This window comes from Setaria viridis, chromosome 3 (assembly GCF_005286985.2).
Source record: "Setaria viridis chromosome 3, Setaria_viridis_v4.0, whole genome shotgun sequence".
NCBI classification, from domain to species: Eukaryota; Viridiplantae; Streptophyta; class Magnoliopsida; order Poales; family Poaceae; genus Setaria; species Setaria viridis.
This window is the reverse complement of record NC_048265.2, coordinates 10236493-10258188: the sequence shown is the minus strand read 5'-3', so window position 1 is coordinate 10258188 and position 21696 is coordinate 10236493. Positions and strand designations below refer to the sequence as shown.

Below are 21696 nucleotides of genomic sequence, written 5' to 3'. Positions count from 1 at the left end.
ATAGCCAGTCGTGCGGCCGGGCTGTAGAGAAGCCGACATGCGGCGGGAGCGTGATGCGGTCCCCGGACCGGCCCGGCTCCGATTGCCCGAACATGAGCGCGTTTGGATGCAGGCCGTCATGTGCCATGCCAATCCATTGGCCGGCCAAATTTTGGCGGCCGATTCGGCCGCGCGGGGCAGTGAAAATGAACTGCGCAGCGGGCAGGCGAGCTGGGCGCGGCCAAAATCACGGCCTTAATCCAATCGACATGCTCGCCCGCAGTCAACGGCCAGTATTTGGCCTGGCCGACGCTGGCTTCCGTCCAAACGAGCCCCATATGCGGCGACGAGCCGACGATCGACGACGAGGCGGCCAACTTCCGGTCGGAGAAGCCGCGGCGTTGGCGCTGGTTGACGGAATAGCCGGAGTGTCGGAGACGAGAAGGGGCCCTACGTGCAGGGTCGAGCTGAGGTGCACACAGCCCACGCGATCTTATTGGAATTTGATTGAGAGAGTATGTCGACTTGTATTGAGTAGCATGACGTAACAACGTACTTTGGTCAGAATCATGAACCGTGGTCAGTCAGGTCAATATCCGCCTCCTGTGATGTAGCGTGATCGAGCCGCTGAGAAGCATGAGTATTATTACCAACGGGAGAAACAAAAAAACAGAACCCGCACCCGCCCGGAGGCGTGCTTGGCGAGCCCACTGACCCCAGTATCCTGACACGTCAGCGAGATCGTGCCGGCGCCGTGGGCGACGCAGACCTGATAAGACAGGAAGACCGGCGCGCTCCGCCTCCGGATCCCACGCGTACGCCCATCCGCCTCGGCCTCGCCGCCGCCGCCGCCGTGCGCGCGGCCGAGCTCGCGCCGGCGGTTTGTTCCTTCGTTCGTTGTACCTGGCTACTTGCACTCAGCCGCAACGAGGGTGCGTGCCGTGCCGACCTTCCGCCTGCAGCGGATCAGATATTTTTCTCGCCCGCGCAGCTGGCCGGCCGCGGGCCCGCACACGTCAAGCGTGATCGAGCGGCCCATGCAGCGACGTGACACACGGGCTGGCTGGCGCTCGAGGCCGGTGGTTGGCCGCTCCGCCAACGGCATCCTGATCGTCACGGGAAAGTGACTACTCCAGCACAGTGGTAGTCCTTGCCACATGTAACGTGAGAGCGATAGATTAAAATCGAGCACAACTCATAGCACATAGCACAACAAAGCCTAACTTGCTTAGATGCTTCGGATTTTCCATTTGACTTGAGCTTAGATTCTTATATAATTGATACATAAGTAAGATATATGTATCTAGAACAGTTAAAAGGAATAGTATAGGAATAGTATTTTGAGATGGAGGAGTAAATTAGTGGCCTCACATCGATCGTTGGCTCGCTGCAATCTCTGACGATCCACTTCTTTATTCATTTCCCCTGTTACTGCACATTTTTCTTCTTTATCACGTACTCCTCTGTCACGTCCATCTGATGCAGGCGGTTGGGACATTTTGCCGAACCGGGACGTCGTGGCGGTCGTCGTGTGTCGTGCATGCACGTACACGCCTCCGTGACGTGAGGTTTGCTGGATGGGTTTCCGTGTCGAGGTCTGAATGGTGTGTGCTCGTCCACTGGTTCAGTTCAGTGATTCCGAAGGAATGAAATCCTCGCAAATGATTCGGGGAAAAGGTGAAAGCGAGCTGTGTGCTAGCGTGAAAACAGGCTGTTTCTAGAAGCTACTGCACCTTTACGAAATTCCTCTCCCATTGCATGCCAGTTCGACACCATCATCAGTCGATCGAATCACAGTGGCAGAAAACGAACCACTGTACAAGCTAGTCAAGCAGGGAATTTTTTTCACGAGACACCCAGCAGTTTTCATGGGAATCAATCCTTCGAAATCCATACACACACGCCGAATCAGAATATACAAATACTCCAGTAACTAGAAGAGATCTTGTTCGGTGGTGGACCATATTAATAACAATTATAATTTTATATATGCTTTACAAGACAAATCTGCCGATGACGACCACGACGTACAGGTAGATGCCTCATGCCTGGGTCGATCAGGGGTGATACCGAATCATGACCCTTATGATTCTTCACAATCCAACTCATCTCTATCTATTTTTAGTTCAAAATCATGTAATATTACGATCCGGTCTTGAGCTTGATCCTTAAATTTGCTAGGCTAAATTAGAGATCCCTTTATCACCGCCAATCCTATCTGGCTTCCGGAAGCCAGGATGTTACTTGGCTTCCCGTACTTTAAGATTCGTGTGTGGGTCTCTAGCCGTTAGATGCGACTAGGTTTTCCACCTTCTCCCCGCATGCTCGCTTCTAACCGAGCCAGCAGCCGTCGCCTTCTCCTCCATGCCCGCTGCCATGCGCTGGGGCGCCGTGCTGCTCCGCCTCCATGCACCCCGTGTGCCTCCGTCGAGTGGCGCCGCCGCCGCCGCCCTTGGCACCTCCACCGCGCGCCCCGACCGCACCGGCCGACCCTGCCGTGCGCGCGTCCTGCCATGCACCCACCGGCCTTCCGAAAAACCTCCATTTATCACCGGAAAACCTATCCATCTTCCGGAAGGTTGGATATCATTGAACCTTCTGGTGTTTGAGATTTGTACAAGTAATGCCCTCCCTCTCCTGCGCCGCCGCCGCCCACCCCTCCCTCCCCTACTGCCACCGCCGCCCCCCGCATGGGCCACACTGCCGCCGCGGTCGGAGAAGAAGGTTGGATTCAACTTTTTTTTTGAAATATTGCTGGTGCATTTTTTTTAAAAAATGTTGGATTCAATTTTTTCTAAAGAAATGTTGGTTCAACTTTTTCGAAGAAATGTTGGTTCAACTTTTTTCCAGAAGAAATGTTGATTCAACTTTTTTGAAAAAATATTGAACAATATTTTTATCCAACATTTTTTCAGTAAGCCATCATCAAATCGAAGGTGGAGCCGCTGCATGCCTGACGGGAGAAGCTCTAAATTTGCATGGCTACATGCATATGCATGCATGCAAGTCTAGTCTCTCACACCATTAGTTGTTGCAATTTATACTCTCGTTGTAATTAAAGACATGTTTTAGTTTTTTACAACTTAAGGGCTTGAAGTACATGTATAGCTCATATCTAACAACAAGCACCCTACGGCTTGAAGCACACAAACAAACACATAAAATCCATCCATTCTTCCGTGGCATCTCTCCCTTCCAGCAACCGGTAGCGGTCAAAGAAACTTCAACATCTCATGCTTGTTCATCATCTTGCTGTGCTCACCGGAGTTGCCGTGCTTAGACTACTATTACGCAAGCTATCTGCCTATTGACAATTCATTTGATTTCTCATGCTAATTATACTTTTTGGTGCAGCCACGTTGTTTCGCTCTACGTAATATAGCACTTGAGTTTGTGTATCTACTGAGATTAGGATGAAATTGGCCTCCTTACTCTAATCTTAGCTCCGCCACTGATGGAAGGATTTGGAAAGAAGGTGAGGAAGAAAATAAAGTTGAGATGGATTTTGGTGGGCTGAAAGTTTCAACTTCTATCTATCGTCCAAAAGATAGATAGGAGCCCCTTTACCACCCCTAGTCTTATCCGAACAGAGGCCAAACATTTCGAACGCAACGCGCGCGACGACGACGTCACGCCGTGATCGACGCACGTAGGCTTCAGGTATGCGATCGAGAAATGCGACACGACAAAATGAAATGGAAAAAAAAACATGCCTGCTATGCCATGCACGCACACGTAAGCGATCAGGTAATAAAGCTCATCCGTTCGAGATGGGCAGTGCTACGTGTGCTGTGTGCAGTCCAGCTAGCTCGAAAATCAAATCTGACTTCAGGAACACGCACATAGAATAGAACGAGCACGACCGACCGAGGAGGGAGGGATCGTCGCGGCGGTCAGCGGTGGAGAACTTGGAAATGTCCAGCCCAGCCAGCAAATCGCGCGCGGCGACACACGGGACGTGGGCGCTGCTCTCTGCCGACGCCATCGCTTGTGAGTGTTGTGAGGAAAGTCACAGGCTCACAGCACTGTTATAATACAACTCAAAGCTTCCACGACTCCGCGGCGCTGCCGCCGGCGGCCGTCACCGGGTCCCACGGAGGGCCAGCCAAGCGTCACCGACCACGTCACCTCCCACGCGCTGCACGTTCCTCGCGCCCCGTCACGCTCCCCCCCATTCCTTCCGTCGTCACTGATCGTCTGATCGGTTGTCCGGGCGGCCGGGGCGTGGCGGGCCCACCAAACCACCTCCAACCGCGGCTGACGCCCCGCCACGCCACACCGCGCGCGCGCCGCGGTTGGCGCGAACGCCGCGGTCGCCGTCCTCCTCCGGCTCCGGTCCTCCCCACCGCGTGGGCCCTCCCCCACGGGATGACGCCATCCCCTTTCCCCGCTGACCTCACCGCCCTTTATATATCCGGGCCCTCCTGCCTCTGCCCGTCACACGCACACACAACACAAGTCGCAGCTCGCATCGCAAACCGAACCAAGAAAAAGGAGAGCGAAGTCGTGCAAGCAAGAGGACGCCAAGGAAGGAGAATGTACCAGGCCATCCCGTACAGCGCCGCCAGCCGGCCGTGGCCGCCGCGGCCGCGTCCCGCGCCGATGGCCACCGCCGAGGCGGCAGCCGTCGTCGATGCCGTCGCGGCGGCGGCAGCGGAGGAGAGGCTGCAGGCTGCACAGCAGCCGGCGGTGGCGAGGGAGGAGGTGAGGCGGGCCGTGGCGGAGAGCCCCGTGCTGGTGGTGGGGAGGCGCGGGTGCTGCCTCAGCCACGTCGTGAAGCGGCTGCTGCAGGGGCTCGGGGTCAACCCCGCCGTGCACGAGGTCGCCGGCGAGGCTGAGCTCGCCGGGATCGTCGCCGCCGGCGACGTCGCGCTCCCGGCGGTGTTCGTCGGGGGCAGGCTCCTCGGGGGCCTCGACCGGCTCATGGCCGTGCACATCTCCGGCGAGCTCGTGCCCATACTGAAGGAGGCCGGCGCGCTCTGGCTTTGAGGAAACATGGGGCTCCGCTGGCTCGTGGCCGTGCACATCAGTTCTTCCTGCTGGCGGTGGCGCTCCTCCTCTTCTTCATCATTTTCTTCTTTTATTTTACTCCTTCGAGTTACTGAAGGTGTGTTAACTTATCTTAGATAGGACTTCGATTCTTTTAGAGAAGCATATACTATATAGTTAAGCGATTTCTATTTATTTTCCATCATGTGAATATGAATTGAAGAGTGCTGGGAATTTACCTGAGCTTCTGCCAGTGTGCACATTCTATTCGTGAATCATGAACGCTACGAGTTCGCGGTCGGTTGGAGCTGCAAAAATCGCATGATTGGGATTTTCAGGGGTTAGTTCAGGTTCCATCGACTAATTTTTAGTTTGGGTCACATCAGATGTTTGGATAAGACTAAACGTAAAATAATTATAAAATTAATTGCATAAGCCGTGGCTAATTCGCGATATAAATCTATTAAACTTAATTAATTCATGATTAGAACATATTTACGGTAGCATCACATGGTTAAATCATGAACTAACTAGGCTTAATAGATTCGTCTCACGAATTAGCTTTCATTTATGCAATTGATTTTATAATTAATCTATATATAATACTCCTAATTAGTAAACATTCAATATAACATGATTAAACTTTAATCCCTGTCTCCAAATGAAACTTTATAATTAGCGTTCGGTAGTGATGGCTGTGGCTGCCGCTGCAACAGCCTGCCAGCAGCTACAACACCTGCAGCTAGCTGCCGAACGGCTCAGCCACAGCTGCAGCCGAGGAAACAGCTGAAGCGAACAAGGATGAATGTGTGATCATCATTCCCCTGATGTACCCGGCAGCATAACATGACTGCAAAATGAATTGAAATAAAATGTTTCTGATCAAAACATTTACCGACACAATCAGTAAGGAAATCCTCATGTGAGACCATGTACTGTATTCAATTCGCTCGCATCTTTGTCATTGTCGCCTGTTCCAAAATCCACGTTAAGGCTAACATAGTGACACAATATTACCAACAGACAGAAAAAGTGCAAATTGTAAAAAAAAATACAAAAGCAATGCTGCCAGTTTGCCACGTTGGCACGTCGCACCATGTGCTCCAGCATCCAGGAGGTACACGAGCTTTCCAAAACTAACCAGACAGAAGCCAACGGCACGTACTATGTATAATCACGCATCACTAATGAACAAAGACTAGTACCACGGAGTAGGAACCAAACGGGTGCTTGGGTACGCATATTTCGCTGCGGCTGGCCCGGCCGGTGCGAAAAATAGCAGCGGATGAGTTGTCACGGGACAAAGCTTGCACGGAATGATCTAAAAAAGAAAAAAACTTGCACGGAATAAAAACCTGGATTAGTAGACGTGTGCGCATCCATCCGTGCTGTCAGATGCCATCTGAGGTGAATGTACCGTACAAAATCGCGCGCACAGAGTGCATCACAGTACACCGCAACGGCGAGTTTGGTAGAGCTCCAGGATCGGCTCACCGAGCCGTTTTAGGTGAAGCAGTGCGCAAAAGTTTCTTTGCAGAAGCTATCGTGAAGCCGGAGCCATTTTTGTATGCAGGAGACGGAGCCGGAAACTGTGGTTCCGTGCGGCTTCTCCCGCAGGCCAGCTCGGATGCTTATGTAATTGCCCATGAACTTCGCCAAAATTACATGGAAAATACCACCGCACCACCTATCCCAACCGGCCATCTTTCGCAACCGGCGTGTAGGGAGGCCACTCTGGGTGGGGAAAACAGTGGATCCACCGTGGTTGACCTTGATCTAGGGATTGGGGCGCCGGAGCCTCCGCATCTGGTCCTTATGGCGCCCTGCCCAGCCTGGCGGCGACCGGCCAGGCAGCGGCTCACCAGGACGGCGGCTCATGGGCCAGCGGTCCGGTGGTTGCCTCGACCACGGGCGCAGGAGCATGGCCCGACGGCCCCCGCTGTGGTGTGGGTGCCGGCGTGCTTCCAGGAGAGGTGTCCATGGCGGGCGGCGGAGTGGTGCTGGATTGGTGGAGCAGCGCAGCGGCCAGCGGTGACCGTGGCTCTCGGACCGGAGTGGCTCTCTAGCATCTTGGTGACATTGTCGCCATCGGCGTCGGCGCCGGCATCGGCCGTGAACCAGAACACTGAGGCAAGGGAGGCAAGGGCGGTGCCATTTTGAGAAGCCTTTGCTCACCGTGGAGGAGGATGTGCTGGCCGGGCACCTAGACCACAAGCGCCAGTCCCCGCTACCCCTGCAACCGTCGACGTTCGCAATGCCGATCCAAAGTAAGAAATACTTTGTCATACTAGCAATTCATTGAGCATAATTGGAATGTCGTGTCATACATCTCTGTGTGAAAATGGAATTTGTAGTATGCTTGGAATGTGTAGGTTACTTGATATTTGGTGCTTATAGTACTGATTTTATTGGCAACAGAGATGTCGCTTGGTGTGATGAGAATACTAGAATAGTCTGTGAGATTTTTGCAGATGAAGTTCAAAAAGGAAATCGGTCAAGCACTCATTTGAATAAGACCGGTTACAAGAATGTGATACAAAGGTTTCATGAGAGGACCGGTATTCTATATACTAGACAATAGTTCAAGAACAAATGGGACAAATTGAAAACTGATTATGGAATTTAGAAGCAACTGACCAATAAGAAGACTGGTATAGAATGGGATGAATCAGGAAAGAATATAGTTATGTCAAAAACTTGGTGGAAGGAAACAGCAGCAGTAAGTGCAAGTTATTTTCCATGCTAACAATGCTCCATTGTGTTGCTGCATGCTTTGTTTCCATACTGATAATTATTTCTTGCATTACAGAAAATAAAGAGATGTACCAGATTCAAAAATAGAGGGCTCCAAAATGAGGAAAACTTGGGAATTATGTTCGAAGATCTTCGTAACACCAGTGACGATCATTGGTGTGCTTCTAATGGTGCAAGACCTTCTCAAACAAATCTGTCTTCTGGTACTTCTCCCATTAATCTTGATGATGAAGATGAAGCTGACAATGACGATGATAGTGAACCGGAGGAGGTGACACACCTACTAGTGGGAGAGGGAAGAGAGGTAGAGGGGCTGATAACAAGAAGGGAAAGAAACCTAAGACAAGTGTAGGTCATTGGTTTTAAGAATAAATGGGGAAGATTGTGGAGATGAATGAGCGAACAACTGCATCTTGTGAGTTCATTGTAAGGAGGGAGGACAAATATGGTTATTCTATCTAGGATGTCATGGCTTTGGTGAAGGACTATGGTGCTGTTCTAGGAACAAATGAACATTGTATTGCATCTCTTGTTTTTTTTTAAAAAAAGGCTGAAAGACAGATGTTCATGACATTGGACACACCTGAAGAAAGATTTGATTGGTTGACTAGAAAGCATGAGTGGATGACTAGAAATGATGTGCCTAAGTTGAGCATTTATGGATGTTATTTATTTGTTGGTAACCAGTGTATCCTTCCAATTAGGACTTTTTATTTCTGAATGTTATTTATTTGTTGCTTCCAATGGCACTAGTTTAATAGCTTGTAATAATTTGTAGGCTCTGTATGACTTTCCAATGCTACCATTTCGACTTGTAATAATGGTACTATTTTAATGATTGTTCTCTGTCTCATGCACAGATCTGATAATACTTCTCATGAGACTGATGATAGTGCTTCTGATGGTGATGAATGGAGTGTAAAAACTCTTGCATTGTTGAGGGGTGCTCAAAATATTCAATTTATGACTACTATTCTTACTTCTAAATATTTCATGACATACCATGACAAAAATTGGACTAGAACTCTAGCACAGAGTGGCTTTGGTTGGACTATGGAAAAACTTCACACTCCAAGATAGAGCCACAAGATGTTCAGGATGGATCCACACCTATTCTACCAGCTGCATGATTTGCTAGCGAGTACATATGATCTTGAGTCATCTGTTCACATTAATTCTATAGAATCACTTGCTATGTTCCTACTTATGTGTGGTCAAGGTATGTCGAACAGTGTTATAGATGGTATATTCAACCATTCTTCAGAGACCATCAATACAAAATTCAAGGAGGTATTTTATTGTGTGGTGGCTATGTGTAAGGACTACATAAGACCTATTGATCCTAATTTCGGTACTATACACCCAAGGATCAGTAATGATCGTAGAATGATGTCACATTTTGGCAACACCACCTCCTGATGACTTTATTAGATATATTGGCCGAAGTGGCAAAGCGACACAAAATGTTCTTGCTGTTGTTGATTTTGACTTGCGATTCACATATGCATCTATTGGGCAGTCTGGATCTATGCATGACACCAATATGTTGTTCCATGCACTGAGGCATGATTATGACAAATTCCCGCGCCCTCCTGTAGGTATGTTCATATTTCGTTATTGTTGTCACAAGTGTCTACATGGACATATTTGGAATGCAGCCATGCGTTCTTAGGAAAATATTACAATGTTGATGCCGGTTACCCAAACAGACCAGGGTACTTGGCTCCATACAAGAGCGCAAGGTACCATGTGCCAGAATGAAGGAGGGGTCCTGCTCCAAGCGATGAGCATGAGCTCTTTAACCATTTGCATTCAAGTCTTTGTAATGTGGTAGAGCGTGCTTTTGGAGTGTTGAAAATGAAGTGGAAAATACTTCTCAAAATGTTGACTTTTCCGTTGGAGAAGAAAATGATGATCATTGCCGCAACCATGTGCCTCCATTACTTCATTCGTGAGAACAATGCACAAGATAAACATTTTCACAAATGTGATCGGAATCTTGACTATGTGCCCACCATACCATCAAGATATGCAAGACATCTTCCTTCCCAAAATGCAAGCGATACATCAACTTCAGAATTGAATGATCAGGCAATGGATAGATTCCGTGATGACCTTGCAAGGGTGATCTTTCTTTCTAGATCATCATGAGCATCTATGTTGGCTTGTATGGTTTATGTGAGGATTGTGCCTCATCTTCTGTAAAAACCACTACTATTATTGCTGAACAGCGAGGAGAGAGTCAGAAGCTCTTGTGCTGCTGCCTTGGTTACTACCATTGTTTGTTGTTAGCTACGGTACTGCTTGGGTCCAATTTCCGTTTCTTTTTTATTGATGTACAACCGAAACTAGCAATTGGTATTACTAAGTAGCTAGTAATTGCATACCAACTACAACAAATGAGCAAAGACGAGGCCATCACGAAGACACAAACCTTCTGTGCATGAGATCTAGAAAATATTTCTATTTATTTTTTTAATTTACATGAACTAAAATTACAAGCGGAAGGGAAACATACAATGCAGCTTAACAATCTAGTCATATATCAAGGGGTATATTGGACATTTGACATCTTCAATCCATTCATGAAAAATAGGATGAAGCAGTTTTGCCAAACGTTTTTCAAAACGGCTTCAGCTCCACCAGAGAAGTCACTCCACCAGAGGAGCTCGAGCCGGAGCTGTTTTCAGAGGAGCCGAAACCTTACCAAACGAACTCCTAGTGTATCCTTGCTCAAAAGAAATGGTTACTCCCGCTTTCGTTTTAACAAGCGCAACAGGTGTAGGATCTGCCGTCGTTGTGGTTAATTGGTACCAAATCGAACTCAAACGCATGCATGTTGACATGGACTTTGCTTCAAACAAATTGTAAAAAAAAAACGGGGTGGCGCCCGGGGGGTGGGGGGTGGGGGGGTTGGGTTTAACACGTCAGCTTCATCACAGTGAGGATTAGCTCATTAGCATGAGCACGCAGGAGTAGGAAAGTAAGCAATACTGCAATTACTCGAGAAGCACGTGGCAAGAAAAAAGAGACAATGTAAAGGAAAATGGCTGAAAAGCGAGGAGCTTCACACATCAGCTGCAACTCCACAACCAATCGGAGGAGAGATGCAAAATATCAAGCTTTAACCAGCCCAGCGTCTAGAAGCTGAAAAGGCCCTGAAAACGCACTCGCATGGTCTTGCTCCACCCAGCTAATACGTTGCTTCCAGTTGCGGCCGCTGGGGGGCGTCAGCAAAGCCGAAGCACACGCAGCATCGATCTGCACAAGAATATGGTTGGCAGTTCACATCCATGGAACAACCAACCAGGAGACGTGCAGGCAAACCAGTGGCCGGACGAGGGGCGTCAAGATCTCACGAGCAGTCACCGGCGCATTAAAAAAAAAATGGGCGTCGCCGATGTAATCCGGTGACGACGGCAGTGTGCTCGGTCTCGCGCGCCGACGTGGCCCGAGCACGGCCACGGTCCAACGTGGGACGGAGATCCGGGAGGATCGCGCCCTGACGCCAACAGGTTTGACAAGTAGCAAGTGGTTGGGGGCGGCGAGTGAGATCAGACAGGGCTACTGGGAATGCGTTGCCAGGACTCCTGTTGACGTCACCGCCTCCGCGGATCTGCGGGTTAGAGGACGTCAGCTTGATTTGTTTGTGCATGGTGGTCAGCTAACTAACGCCGCCTGAGGTTTCCAGCGCGTCCTAATGGAGGACTTTGGGTGGGGGTTAGGACCTGGTCTCTGTTCAACGAAGTGTTGTCAAGACCCGTGGTGTGGTTGGAAAATCTTGCGGTTTTCTCTTGTTTCTTCAGTATGTCATTCTTTTAGTATTGATAACCATGGAAGGAATCCAAAGGCATATTACCGTGGAACACCGTGTATTGGGGTTTGGCCAGTCACAACTTGCGTAAAAGATGTTGGAACAAACAAGCAGGCTTTGCTGTGCAAGACAGAAGCTAGCCAGGCAGTGACGAGTCATTATGCTGAGGTCCTTTATTCTACAAACTCACAAGCAATTTGTAAAGTAGAAGCGTCCACGTTGTAGGGCGGATAGCCTTAGACACAAGGGAGGGTGACAAAGACTCAAAAGTAAGTAAAATAAAAATGCTTGACTCTGGCTGGCCATTCAAGTTAGGTATGGTTTGGTACCATCATTATTTTCTTTTACCGTGCCTTGGCCTCCTAATAGGTTAAAACCCACCCTAACCCGCAACAAAACTCATTCACCCACCCGCTCCGCTTCATACTTTCTCTGGTTTTTTACATGTAACATCAGGTTTGTTCTAAGTCAAACCTATCCAACTTTAACCAGATATATAGAAAAATACAACAACAACAACTATACATGCACTATTAAAAGATATTCCTTAGTGCATTCAACGAAACAAATTAGGTATTGTAGATGTTGTATTTTTCTATAAATTTGGTCAAAATTGAACATGCTTGACTTAGGATAAACCTAATGTGACATGTAAAAAAATCCAAAGGGAGTAATTCTATTGTCTAAACCCAACCTGCCCCACCCCACCAATTGATATAACCCATGGGTTTGGTATATGAACCTATAAGTTTATATAAACCTCGTATTCACACCTTAAAACTTTAGAGAAATTGACTGAAATTTGTTGCAGATGAATCAGTTTGACATCCGCTACTTTGTGCAAAGTAGTGTGGCTGGACCTATATGTGAGCTTTGCATCAAGAGCCGGACCCTAAAACTAAAATCTCGCGTTCACAGCTTAAAATTTTAGAAAAATTGATCAAAATTTGCTGGAGATGAATTGACAGTCTACTACTTTGTACAAGGTATTGAGGTAGTGCAGCTGGACTTACATGTGGGTTCCGCATCAAGAGTCGGATCCTAAAACTAAAACCTTGCGTTCGCACTTTAAAATTTGAGCGAACTGAATGAAAATTTGTTCCGGATGAATCAGCTTGACAATCCACTATTTTGTTCAAAGTATTGTGGCTGCACTTACATGCGGCCCCGTGTCAAGAACCGGACCCTAAAACTTAAACCTCGTGTTCACAACTTAAAATTTTAGAGAAATTGATCGAAATTTGCTGGAAATAAATCAGTTTGACATTCTGTTTCTTTGTGCAAAGTACTGACTAAATCTATATATGGATCCCACGTCAAGAAGCCTATGAGGCTATGAGTTAAACACATGCAAACTCAAACAAAAAAACCACTTCAACCCGCATTTGTGATGTACCCAACCCGTTCAACCCATTAGATACTAAAATCCATTTTAACCCATTCAAACACATCTCGCATCACAACCCGTTCCGTGAAACCCATTCCAACCCGCTCCATAAGCAGGCCTACGTGCCTACCTATTTACCTGTTACAGGGTAGAAGATCCCGTGCGATGAAATAAATTGTACTGTGTCTTATACGTAAGTCGAAGACCTTATCTACAATGTTTGAGTTCAGACCACTTACCCAAACATGGAGCTGAAGTCACGGGATCAGCAAGAGCAATGTTGTCATGTGGTTGGCCCACGAAAGTAACTAGTTTTGGCTCTACTAGTCTAGCCCACGTAGCCCCTGGGATAAGAGCCACATCGTCTCTAGCCACGTGATAATACCAGGATCTTTTTGGATATGGACAGAAGGTGTCAAGAATCAAAGATATGCTCGAGTCTAGGCTACGAACCATGCACGAGTGCAAACCAAACGAGCGATGAAATCAACAGACCTCACACTGAAAATGATAAAAGCCAAGCCAATTTAATTGAGTCACTATAACGACAATTATATTCTTCTATTCAAAACAAATGAATACGTCAAAAGCAAGCTTTCATCAAATTATTTTACAGTTCGGAAAAGATCAGTTTCGCAGCGACAACTGGTGAAGGACGAGACATCGTACCTTTTCAACAGAGATCTACCTTTTCTTTCTTTTTCCAGATGCTAGCCCACGAAGTAACCCATCTTAAGTGGTCTTCAACAGAATCATTGGCCAGCGGGAGTAGCACACAGATTAAACATCTGAATCAGAGGACAACGCTAAGAAGGACCAACTGTTAGTTGCGCAGGTTTTGAAGTTTGGTGATTGGGTCCCACCATATGAGTCGTCTAGCTCAGTACAGTTTAGCTTACATGTAGCATAACAAATTGCGCATCAGGAAACAGACCGAATCCCGGAACGCACCCTTAAGTCTACTGCTAAGAAGGGGGCACGAACTGCGAACTGTTTGCATTAGTTTGTTTCTGAAACAGTTCGCAGATAATGGTACAACAGCAAAAACATGCTTAGTTCAAGGAGGTGCATATCCCATTCAGATTTCACAGCAGCCAGCCAACTGAATCAATATGAACCACACGATGAACCAGCACAGATGACCTTTAGCTTTTATACAATGCTCTATCCACTTCATCACTTCCCATGAAAACCTAACACAGAGATAGTTCTCTGGTGGACCTCCATAAAAAAAAAAAAGAGAGAGAACTTTGAAATACAGCTCCCTGAACACGTTTACCAGTTAGATTCAAGAATTGAGTGAATAATGGCACAAAGGACCTTTGCGTCACAGAGAAGAATCCCTCAAGTCAGGCATCACTTCCTCACAGCACCAACCTTTTTCTCCCCTATAGGGAATCAAACCATGAATCAAAATCATCTGATGCATTTGAGGGGCCAGAATGAGTGGGGACACTGTCATGTGGGGTGGTGTTTGGTCCTTGTACCGTTGTAGTCTCCTTTGGCTCACTTAAGCACAGTGAAGTGCCTTCAAGCAAATTATCCACTGAATCATCAATAGATGCAATCACATCAATCTTCATAGCATATCCGGAGTCAAAGTTCTGGCCAGATCTAACAGTTGGTTGAGAAGTTGAAACTTGTGTAGCAAAACCTTCATTCTGTTCAGGTATGGAAGTCTCTGAAAGCAAGTCATCTAGAGCATTGTCCACAGGTGCAAGAGGTGATTGGGAAGACATGCTAGGTGTAACTTTCTTGTTCGACCAACTGATCTTTGCACCTTGAGAAGTTGAATCATGTCCAAATGATTCATCCAAGTTGGAGCTAGAAAGGTGAGTTCCACTAAATGAATTGAGGAGCATGTCAAGTTCTTCTTCTGCAGAGCCCACCTCAAACTTCAACCCTTTGCTAAGCCCTGTATCAGGATCAGTATCCATGGTTCTTTTATATGTCTTATCTTCTTCACTGTCCGAATTCACTAAATGAGTACTAATCTTGGGTGATGTAGTAGCTTCATGTTCAAAACATTGCGACTGACGTTCTGATTTCATTTGATCATCAGAATAGGTGTTGCCGGCACATTCATGATGACTTGCATCTTTCCATGGCTCAAAGTTCAAGTTATGCCCAACTGAACTGACTTTAGCATCACTTTCCACAGAAGTGTCACATTCAATCAGTATTTCATTGTCTTTCGATGCATCAGCCTAGAAATAATCAAATGAATCCAGAAAGATGAAGTCAGAAAAATGGACATGAAAAAGCCTCAAATAAAATGGCATGCTTATAAAATAAAAACAATATCAATGAGAATCTTGATAGAAGGCATACAAGGGAAGGTAAAACAGCTAATTACAAACTAAAATGCAATAACAAGCAAAAAAACATTAGTTTCACCTACTTAAAAATTGTATATATCATGCACAAAACAAGATAGGAACAGAAGTTTTAATCATCAACGCAAATGGATCAGATAGTGCAGCACTGTTGTGATGTAACAGCAAAAACACTCTGATCAGAAACTTTGGAAAGCTAAGATAAGCTTAGCTGCCACAAATGATAGCAGAGTGAGCCATTGAGGCAATTCCCATGATGGCTAGTTTTTGCAGAAGGAAGTGGTTGTGACCAAAACAGCAAGAAGTGCACATGTAGCTGCATGACAGGAAGAGCACCAAAGCACCATATCCTTGTCATGGGTGATGAAATCGGTTGCAACTAGGGGCGAAGCCACGTTAAGCTTCTCTGGTGCCAATGCATCATGGCAAATAAAACTTTCCCAACAAATAGGCTCATATTTACCATATACTGGCATATTGCTATTAAACGTATTTGTGCTCTTTAATGTCATATCTATGGTCGTTTTGTCACTAGCTTTGCCCCTGGTTGCAATGGAAAAGCCAACGTGTGTCGACAATAACAGTAGCAAGAGCTCTAGTTCATGCACCATGTTCGCAAGATTATAAAAATAAAGCTCCGGAAGAAAAGTGAAGTGGTGGTTCTGTGGTTGCGGATTTAGTAATCAAGACAATATTAATCTTAGTGTGTGGTTGGAAACCTGGCAAACTTAGGACCCCTGATTGCTTTAGCTTTGGATTGTAGATTTTGGTTCTAAGAGTTGAAGCTAAAACATGCAGGCGATTTTTAAAAGCAGATTGTTAGAATCCAACCCTGTTTATATTACAATCCACAAGCTGCATCCCTTCAGCTTACAGCTTTTAACAACCCACAATCCACAGCTAGCTTTTAAGGTCCTGTACAACGCAATGATGTGGCAGACCACCTGTGGGTAGTTGCTCAAAAATCATGCCAGGGTGGAGGCCAGGGAGGGTTCTTATGGGCAGCATTGCCTCTCAGCCTGGCGGTTGACAGCGGTAGCGGGCTCCATCGATCCTAGGGAGCCAGGCTCTTTGCATCACATTTCAGTAAAGTAAGTAACATGAGCAAATTAGCACAAAAATTGGTCGGAGCAAATCAGATGCATTGTAGGCTGTGGCTGACTGGATGAATGCTTAAACAAGCTCTTAAATTACCTGCTAATCTAAGCATTCTCGGAATAGCTATTTTCCTTGTAGGTTAAGGTACTTCACAGACACTTAATGGCCTAGCATTTATTCTCTCTTTATATTATAGTCTTTGCACTGTGCATGCCCTAAGAATCCAAGTCTAAATAACTAGCTTCTTAACAGAATAGCTATAAACAAGAGCATACCAGATCCTCAGGTAGTAGATCTTCTTCTACAAAAAGTCTCTGAGAAAGCTTAAGCTTTGAAAGCTGGTTGGCCAATGCATGCAAATCCATTGAAAGAAAAGGCACCTGAAAGTTGGGGAGAAGAAGAGTTGTCATGTGAGCATGAAAAAAAATAGGTATAGTAAGCCCACAACCACAGAGGAAGAGAATGCAAGAGTTAATTGTTTCTATATGCATGGTAAACCCAGAAACCACAGAAGGTCCACCAATCCAAAAATGTTTCTACATTACTTCACATACAATATTCTAACTGATACTCTACTAGGACATTATTGTCTGGTTAACCCATGCAAAACTTCCTTCCACAAAATCAACAATAAGCCAAAAGTGTGGTTACTGTCACAATCCCTCTACGTTTTAACACTGTATTAGCTACTAGTACATCATTGGATGCTAACAATTTAAGATGAGGCACATTCTGTACAGCAAAGTAAAATCCACAGGGTTGATATATTGTACCTCGAAATCTGGTGCTAAATCGTCCTCTAATATGAAGTTATCATCAGCACACCAGGACAAGATCCCTTCACCTTTAGCTTCGAACATAGATGTAGAGGCTTGCATAAAATCTAAAACATAGCGAATCAACAATCATGAAGCAACATCAGAAACAAAGACTCTACTTATCAATTTGAGTAACTATTGAACAATGTATATGCAGAGATTATGTGCTAACTGAGTGCTGCAGGAATCTCAACACTATATCAATTCAGTTTAGGATATATGGGAGCTTAACTCAATGGGCCCCCCGGAGGCTTTTTCTAAAGCAGCCTCCACGTAAGGTGCCAATATTTTGAATTTGTCTCATTCGCTATCGATTGAGTCAATCAGGAAGAGGAAGACTTGATAAAAGACGAGTTTCCCGGAATCAGTATTGCTAGAATTCCCCACACCATCGGATTTCAGCATACTTATGGGAATTGGGATGATAGCATCACCACTCCTACTTGAAGCGAAAATATCAATAAGCTTGCTCCATGTACAGGTAATGGCAGAGCAGGATGAAACTAGCAATGGAAATGAAAAGTCGCGGCGCTCACTCACCAAACGGCGAATCCTGGGAGGGGAGCCACGGCGCCCAGAGGCCCCGGGCCTCGCGGGGCTGCGCTCGCGCCTGCTCTAGCAGGAACCCGAAGTCGGCGCCCTTGCTGCGCGGGGCCACCTCGCCGGTCCATTCCGCGGCGGGTGCGGGGTCTTCTGCCTCGCCCTCGGCGTCGTATCGGTCCCAATTCGAGGGGAGGTTGCGGCTGCGGGGCCCGGACGAGGTGGCGGCGGCGGCGGCCCGCTTCTGCCTGTGCGCTGCCGCCGCGGCAGGGGTCTGGTGGGCGCGGCGTCCATGCACCGTGTGAGAGCGCTTCGACTTCGCCGCCGCTTTGGGATCCATCACGGAGGAGCGGAGGAGAGGCGCCGTCCGAGATGGGAAGACTGAAGAGAACGAGACGGAGGGGAAGGTTTCGGCGGTGCGCTGTTGCTTTTGCTGTTCGACCCTTTAATTTTTTTTATTACAGTTTGTGTCGCTAACTTGCTTTGCTAGTACTAAGGGCGAGTTTGGATTCACCGTTTAACCTCCTCGGATGGAGTGTTAAAATTCAACATATTAGGATATTTGGATGATCTGTTAAACTTTAACATCTTTGATGGGAATTGACAATATTGCCCCTCCTTTCCCTCCTCTCCTTTGCCCCTCCTGCTCATCGAGGCTGCAGCGTCGGTCGAAGGAGGACGAGTCGCGGCGGCGCCAACTGGCTGGGGAGGACGTGGCTGTGACCGGGGAGCCGGCCGCCGCCCGCGCGAAGCTGCCAGCTAGCTTAAAGGCGCCGTCCACCGGCTCGCCGCGCCGTGGATCTGGGGCGGCGTGGGGAGGAGACGAAGGTGGGCGGAAGGGGAGGACCTGCGGGCGGGGATGGCCGGCGAGATGGATGGCCCGGCGCTGCTTGCTTCCGCCGCCGCCCTCCTCCCGAGATCCCATCCCCACGAATTGCGACGGCCCCCAGCGCGGCGGAAGACAGCGTGGGAGCAACGGCTCACGGCGCGGCGTCCTTGACGGCGCAGCATCCCGGCGCGAACCGGCGGTGCGCGACGGGCGGACCGGCGGCGGCGGGCACAGGCGCACAGGGAAGGGAGCGCTGCGCGCGGATCGGGGGAGGAAGATGGGGGGCAGCGAAGGAGAGGGGGGCAAACCAGGGGATATGTGAGCTAGGGGACCACTTTTAACACCTTTAGCAAGTTTTAACACCCCTTCATGTGTTTATGAAAAATAGGGTGTTAAACTTTAACCCAACCCTTTTAACATAATTGTTTGGCTGCCAATATGTTAAAAAAGTGTTAAAAGCGGTGTTAAACTTTAACACCCCTTCCCAAACAGGGCATTCTCTCCAATATGCCTACATGAATGTTCAGGGGCTCGTATTCAATTATAAATTTAACGAGGGCCTCGCACTTAAGATTCTCTCCAAGCCGGCCAAGGCCAAAACCCTTCGCTTCGCTTCGGTGGACTGACGGGCCGGCGGCGGCGGCGGAGAGAAGATGCGATTCACTGCATCTCCGGTGGTGGAGCTTCCGGTGGGCGGAGCGGTGCTGGCGTTCGAGCAGGACAACGACTCCTTCGAGGTGGGCACCTCTGTGTGGCCCTCGTCACTGGTCATCGTCAAGTTCGTCGAGCGCTGCCTCGGCGACCCGGCCCTCCCCTTCGCCGACGTGCTCCGCTTCCCCGGCACTCGGGCCGTGGAGCTCGGCTCCGGATGCGGCCCGGCGGGACTCGGCCTCTCCCGCCTCGGCCTCACCGACCTCGTCCTCACCGACATCGCCGCCGTCCTCCCCGCTCTCCGCCGCAACCTGCGGCGCAATCGCCTCCACCTCCCCCGCGCGCCCCGCCTCGCCCAACTCCACTGGAACTGCCCCGCGCATCTCGCCACGCTAGCCACCCCGCGCCGCTTCGACCTCGTCGTCGCCGCAGACGTGGTCTACGTGCAGGAGTCCGTGCCGCACCTCATCGCGGCCATGGACGCGCTCGCCGACGCCGAGCGCGGCGTGGTGTTGCTCGGCTACCAGATCCGGTCGCCCGAGGCGCACCAGGCGTTCTGGGACTCCGTCCCGTCCGCCTTCCCGGTGATCGAGAAGGTGGCACGGGAGCACCTCGACCCGGATTACGCCTACGAGGAATCCGATGTTTACATACTCCGGAGGAGGCCACGGCAGTGAGGTCAGGTGGTGAGCTATTTGGCCTATTGCTAACAATTTACTCTTGAAGGTTGCTTATTCAGCTCACAAGTTATGAGCTTTTAGTCATGGTCATTGATTAGTGAGGATATGTAACAGAAATCCTATCGCTTTTTCTTGATGATGAGTGGACGCATTGTTTTGGGTTAGTCGACAACTTGACATCTCTATGATGCATTAGATACTCAGATCCCGTTGATAAGAACTCTGCTATAGTACTTTATGGAGAAGTCCTTTATGTGGAGAAGAGCTTGCAGCATTGGTTTGGTTGCAACTTGCAAATGCTATACTTGTATTGTTTGTTGCTGTTGTGTTCAGAGAAGAGTTAAATGGTTTTAAGGATGTTTAATGTTGGGATTATTCTAAGTTTTTCATGTTTGTGGTTGCCTTATGCATTACATTGTGTGATTGACGAGTAAGAATTTAACTTGTACACTAAAGGTCACTAGGCATCTCAATACTCAACATTTGCAGTAAAATCGAACATCTTTTGTGAGTGACTAACCTTGCGTAGTTTTATGCTTTTTTCTGGCTGATTGATGTTTATAGTAAAATCGAACTTCCTGGCTAGCATCTGTTTGACTTCAGCTCCGTCCTGCCTCTAGTATGCAATCCAAACTGAACATGTTGGTAGGGCAGTCTTAACAGCTTATGTTGTTTCAAATAAATATGTGTTATCAAAGATTGGTTGAATCTTGGGAACAGTGGTTTGAATTACTTGTCTCCTGGTAGCCAGATAAGATTAGTAAGACACCATGAGTTCTGATGCAGCAGTGCTTGTAGCACTGCAAGTTCATGTTCTTAATACCATGATAACTAAAAACAATGTGGAATGTAGTCCTTGGATGAGGCTTGAACTGACTAATTCGACGTGAACGTTTTGTTATGTAGAATGTGGAATTTTAAGTGCATCGAGCACTGAATTTGTAATACAACTGACTATATATATCCATGCATATATCTGATGTAATAAAACTACGAACCAATTATTACGCTTATTGGACATGTACATATGTATAATTGCAGACCGCATAGTATCTTGGTGTATCCCTTCACTTAGGGAGTTGAATTGCTCAGATAAAATGTTAGGAGTTTTTTTTTTTTTGCATGATGCCACCATAGCGTTTTGTCTTGTGTTTATCTTTTTCTTCAGTTCTGTATCAGTTCGTGCTTGGGCATTAGCATGTGTTTATATTCTCCTTCAGTTCTGTATCTGATCATGCTTGAGCATTAGCATGTCTTGCTTGCCCATATTAGGAGAACTTTATACATTTTTCTGGCGTTCAGCGTTAGGGGTGGCAACTCTGTTGTGTGTAACCGGAGTTATGTCTGACAAAAAGAGTTGATCGTTTATCATCTTCTGATTCTGATTCCGATGCCGTTCTCGTTCTTTTGCCAGTGTTTTATATCATTGCTCGATGGCCCGTCGATATTATCGCCAGTTGTCATGTGTGGTGGTGGCTGAAAGTCTTGAGACTTTCGTCCGTCACTGTTATCGGCTGGGGTGCTCCGCGACTAAAGATCGGAGAGCTAGTGATCCATCTATGCTGCTGGATTTCGATATGGGTGGATTTGTTGTGCATGTGCCTACTTCAGGGCTCGGTGTTATGCCGATGGTGGAAAGTAGTATCATTAACATATATGATATGCGTTTTCAAAAACAATTACGCACATGATATGTTGCCTTGAGAACCCAAAATTTCATCTAGATCGTTGAAAAAGGGTCTGTTTTACTACCCCAAGTAATTTACCTTATTCATTTTGACCCCATGAATAAAACATCGTCTTGATCTATACATCAAATTA

At 47.5% G+C, this 21696-nt stretch overlaps 3 protein-coding genes across 4 annotated transcripts; 2 read left to right on the top strand and 1 right to left on the bottom strand.

Moving 5' to 3' along the window:
- The first annotated feature begins 4406 nt into the window (after window positions 1–4406).
- LOC117847747 (monothiol glutaredoxin-S9) lies at window positions 4407–5211 on the top strand. Its single transcript, XM_034729028.2, has one exon. The coding sequence runs from the start codon at window positions 4516–4518 to the stop codon at window positions 4966–4968; it is 453 nt and encodes a 150-aa protein (XP_034584919.1). The 5' UTR covers window positions 4407–4515; the 3' UTR covers window positions 4969–5211.
- Window positions 5212–13730: 8519 nt separating this feature from the next.
- On the bottom strand, window positions 13731–18135 carry LOC117850581 (uncharacterized). The gene is made up of 4 exons (XM_034732439.2): window positions 17716–18135; window positions 17131–17240; window positions 16633–16737; window positions 13731–15130 (listed from the first exon to the last, which is right to left on the bottom strand). The coding sequence occupies exons 1-4, from the start codon at window positions 18053–18055 to the stop codon at window positions 14312–14314; spliced, it is 1374 nt and encodes a 457-aa protein (XP_034588330.1). The 5' UTR covers window positions 18056–18135; the 3' UTR covers window positions 13731–14311.
- Window positions 18136–19100: 965 nt separating this feature from the next.
- On the top strand, window positions 19101–21696 carry LOC117847032 (uncharacterized). 2 transcript variants are annotated; one of them, XM_034728168.2, is made up of 2 exons: window positions 19101–19873; window positions 21290–21696. In XM_034728168.2, exon 1 carries the CDS (start codon window positions 19198–19200, stop codon window positions 19870–19872), a length of 675 nt encoding a protein of 224 aa, XP_034584059.1. In that variant the 5' UTR covers window positions 19101–19197; the 3' UTR covers window position 19873; window positions 21290–21696. The 2 variants fall into 2 exon arrangements, with proteins under 2 accessions (XP_034584059.1, XP_034584058.1); XM_034728167.2 differs by having other exon boundaries at window positions 19101–19878.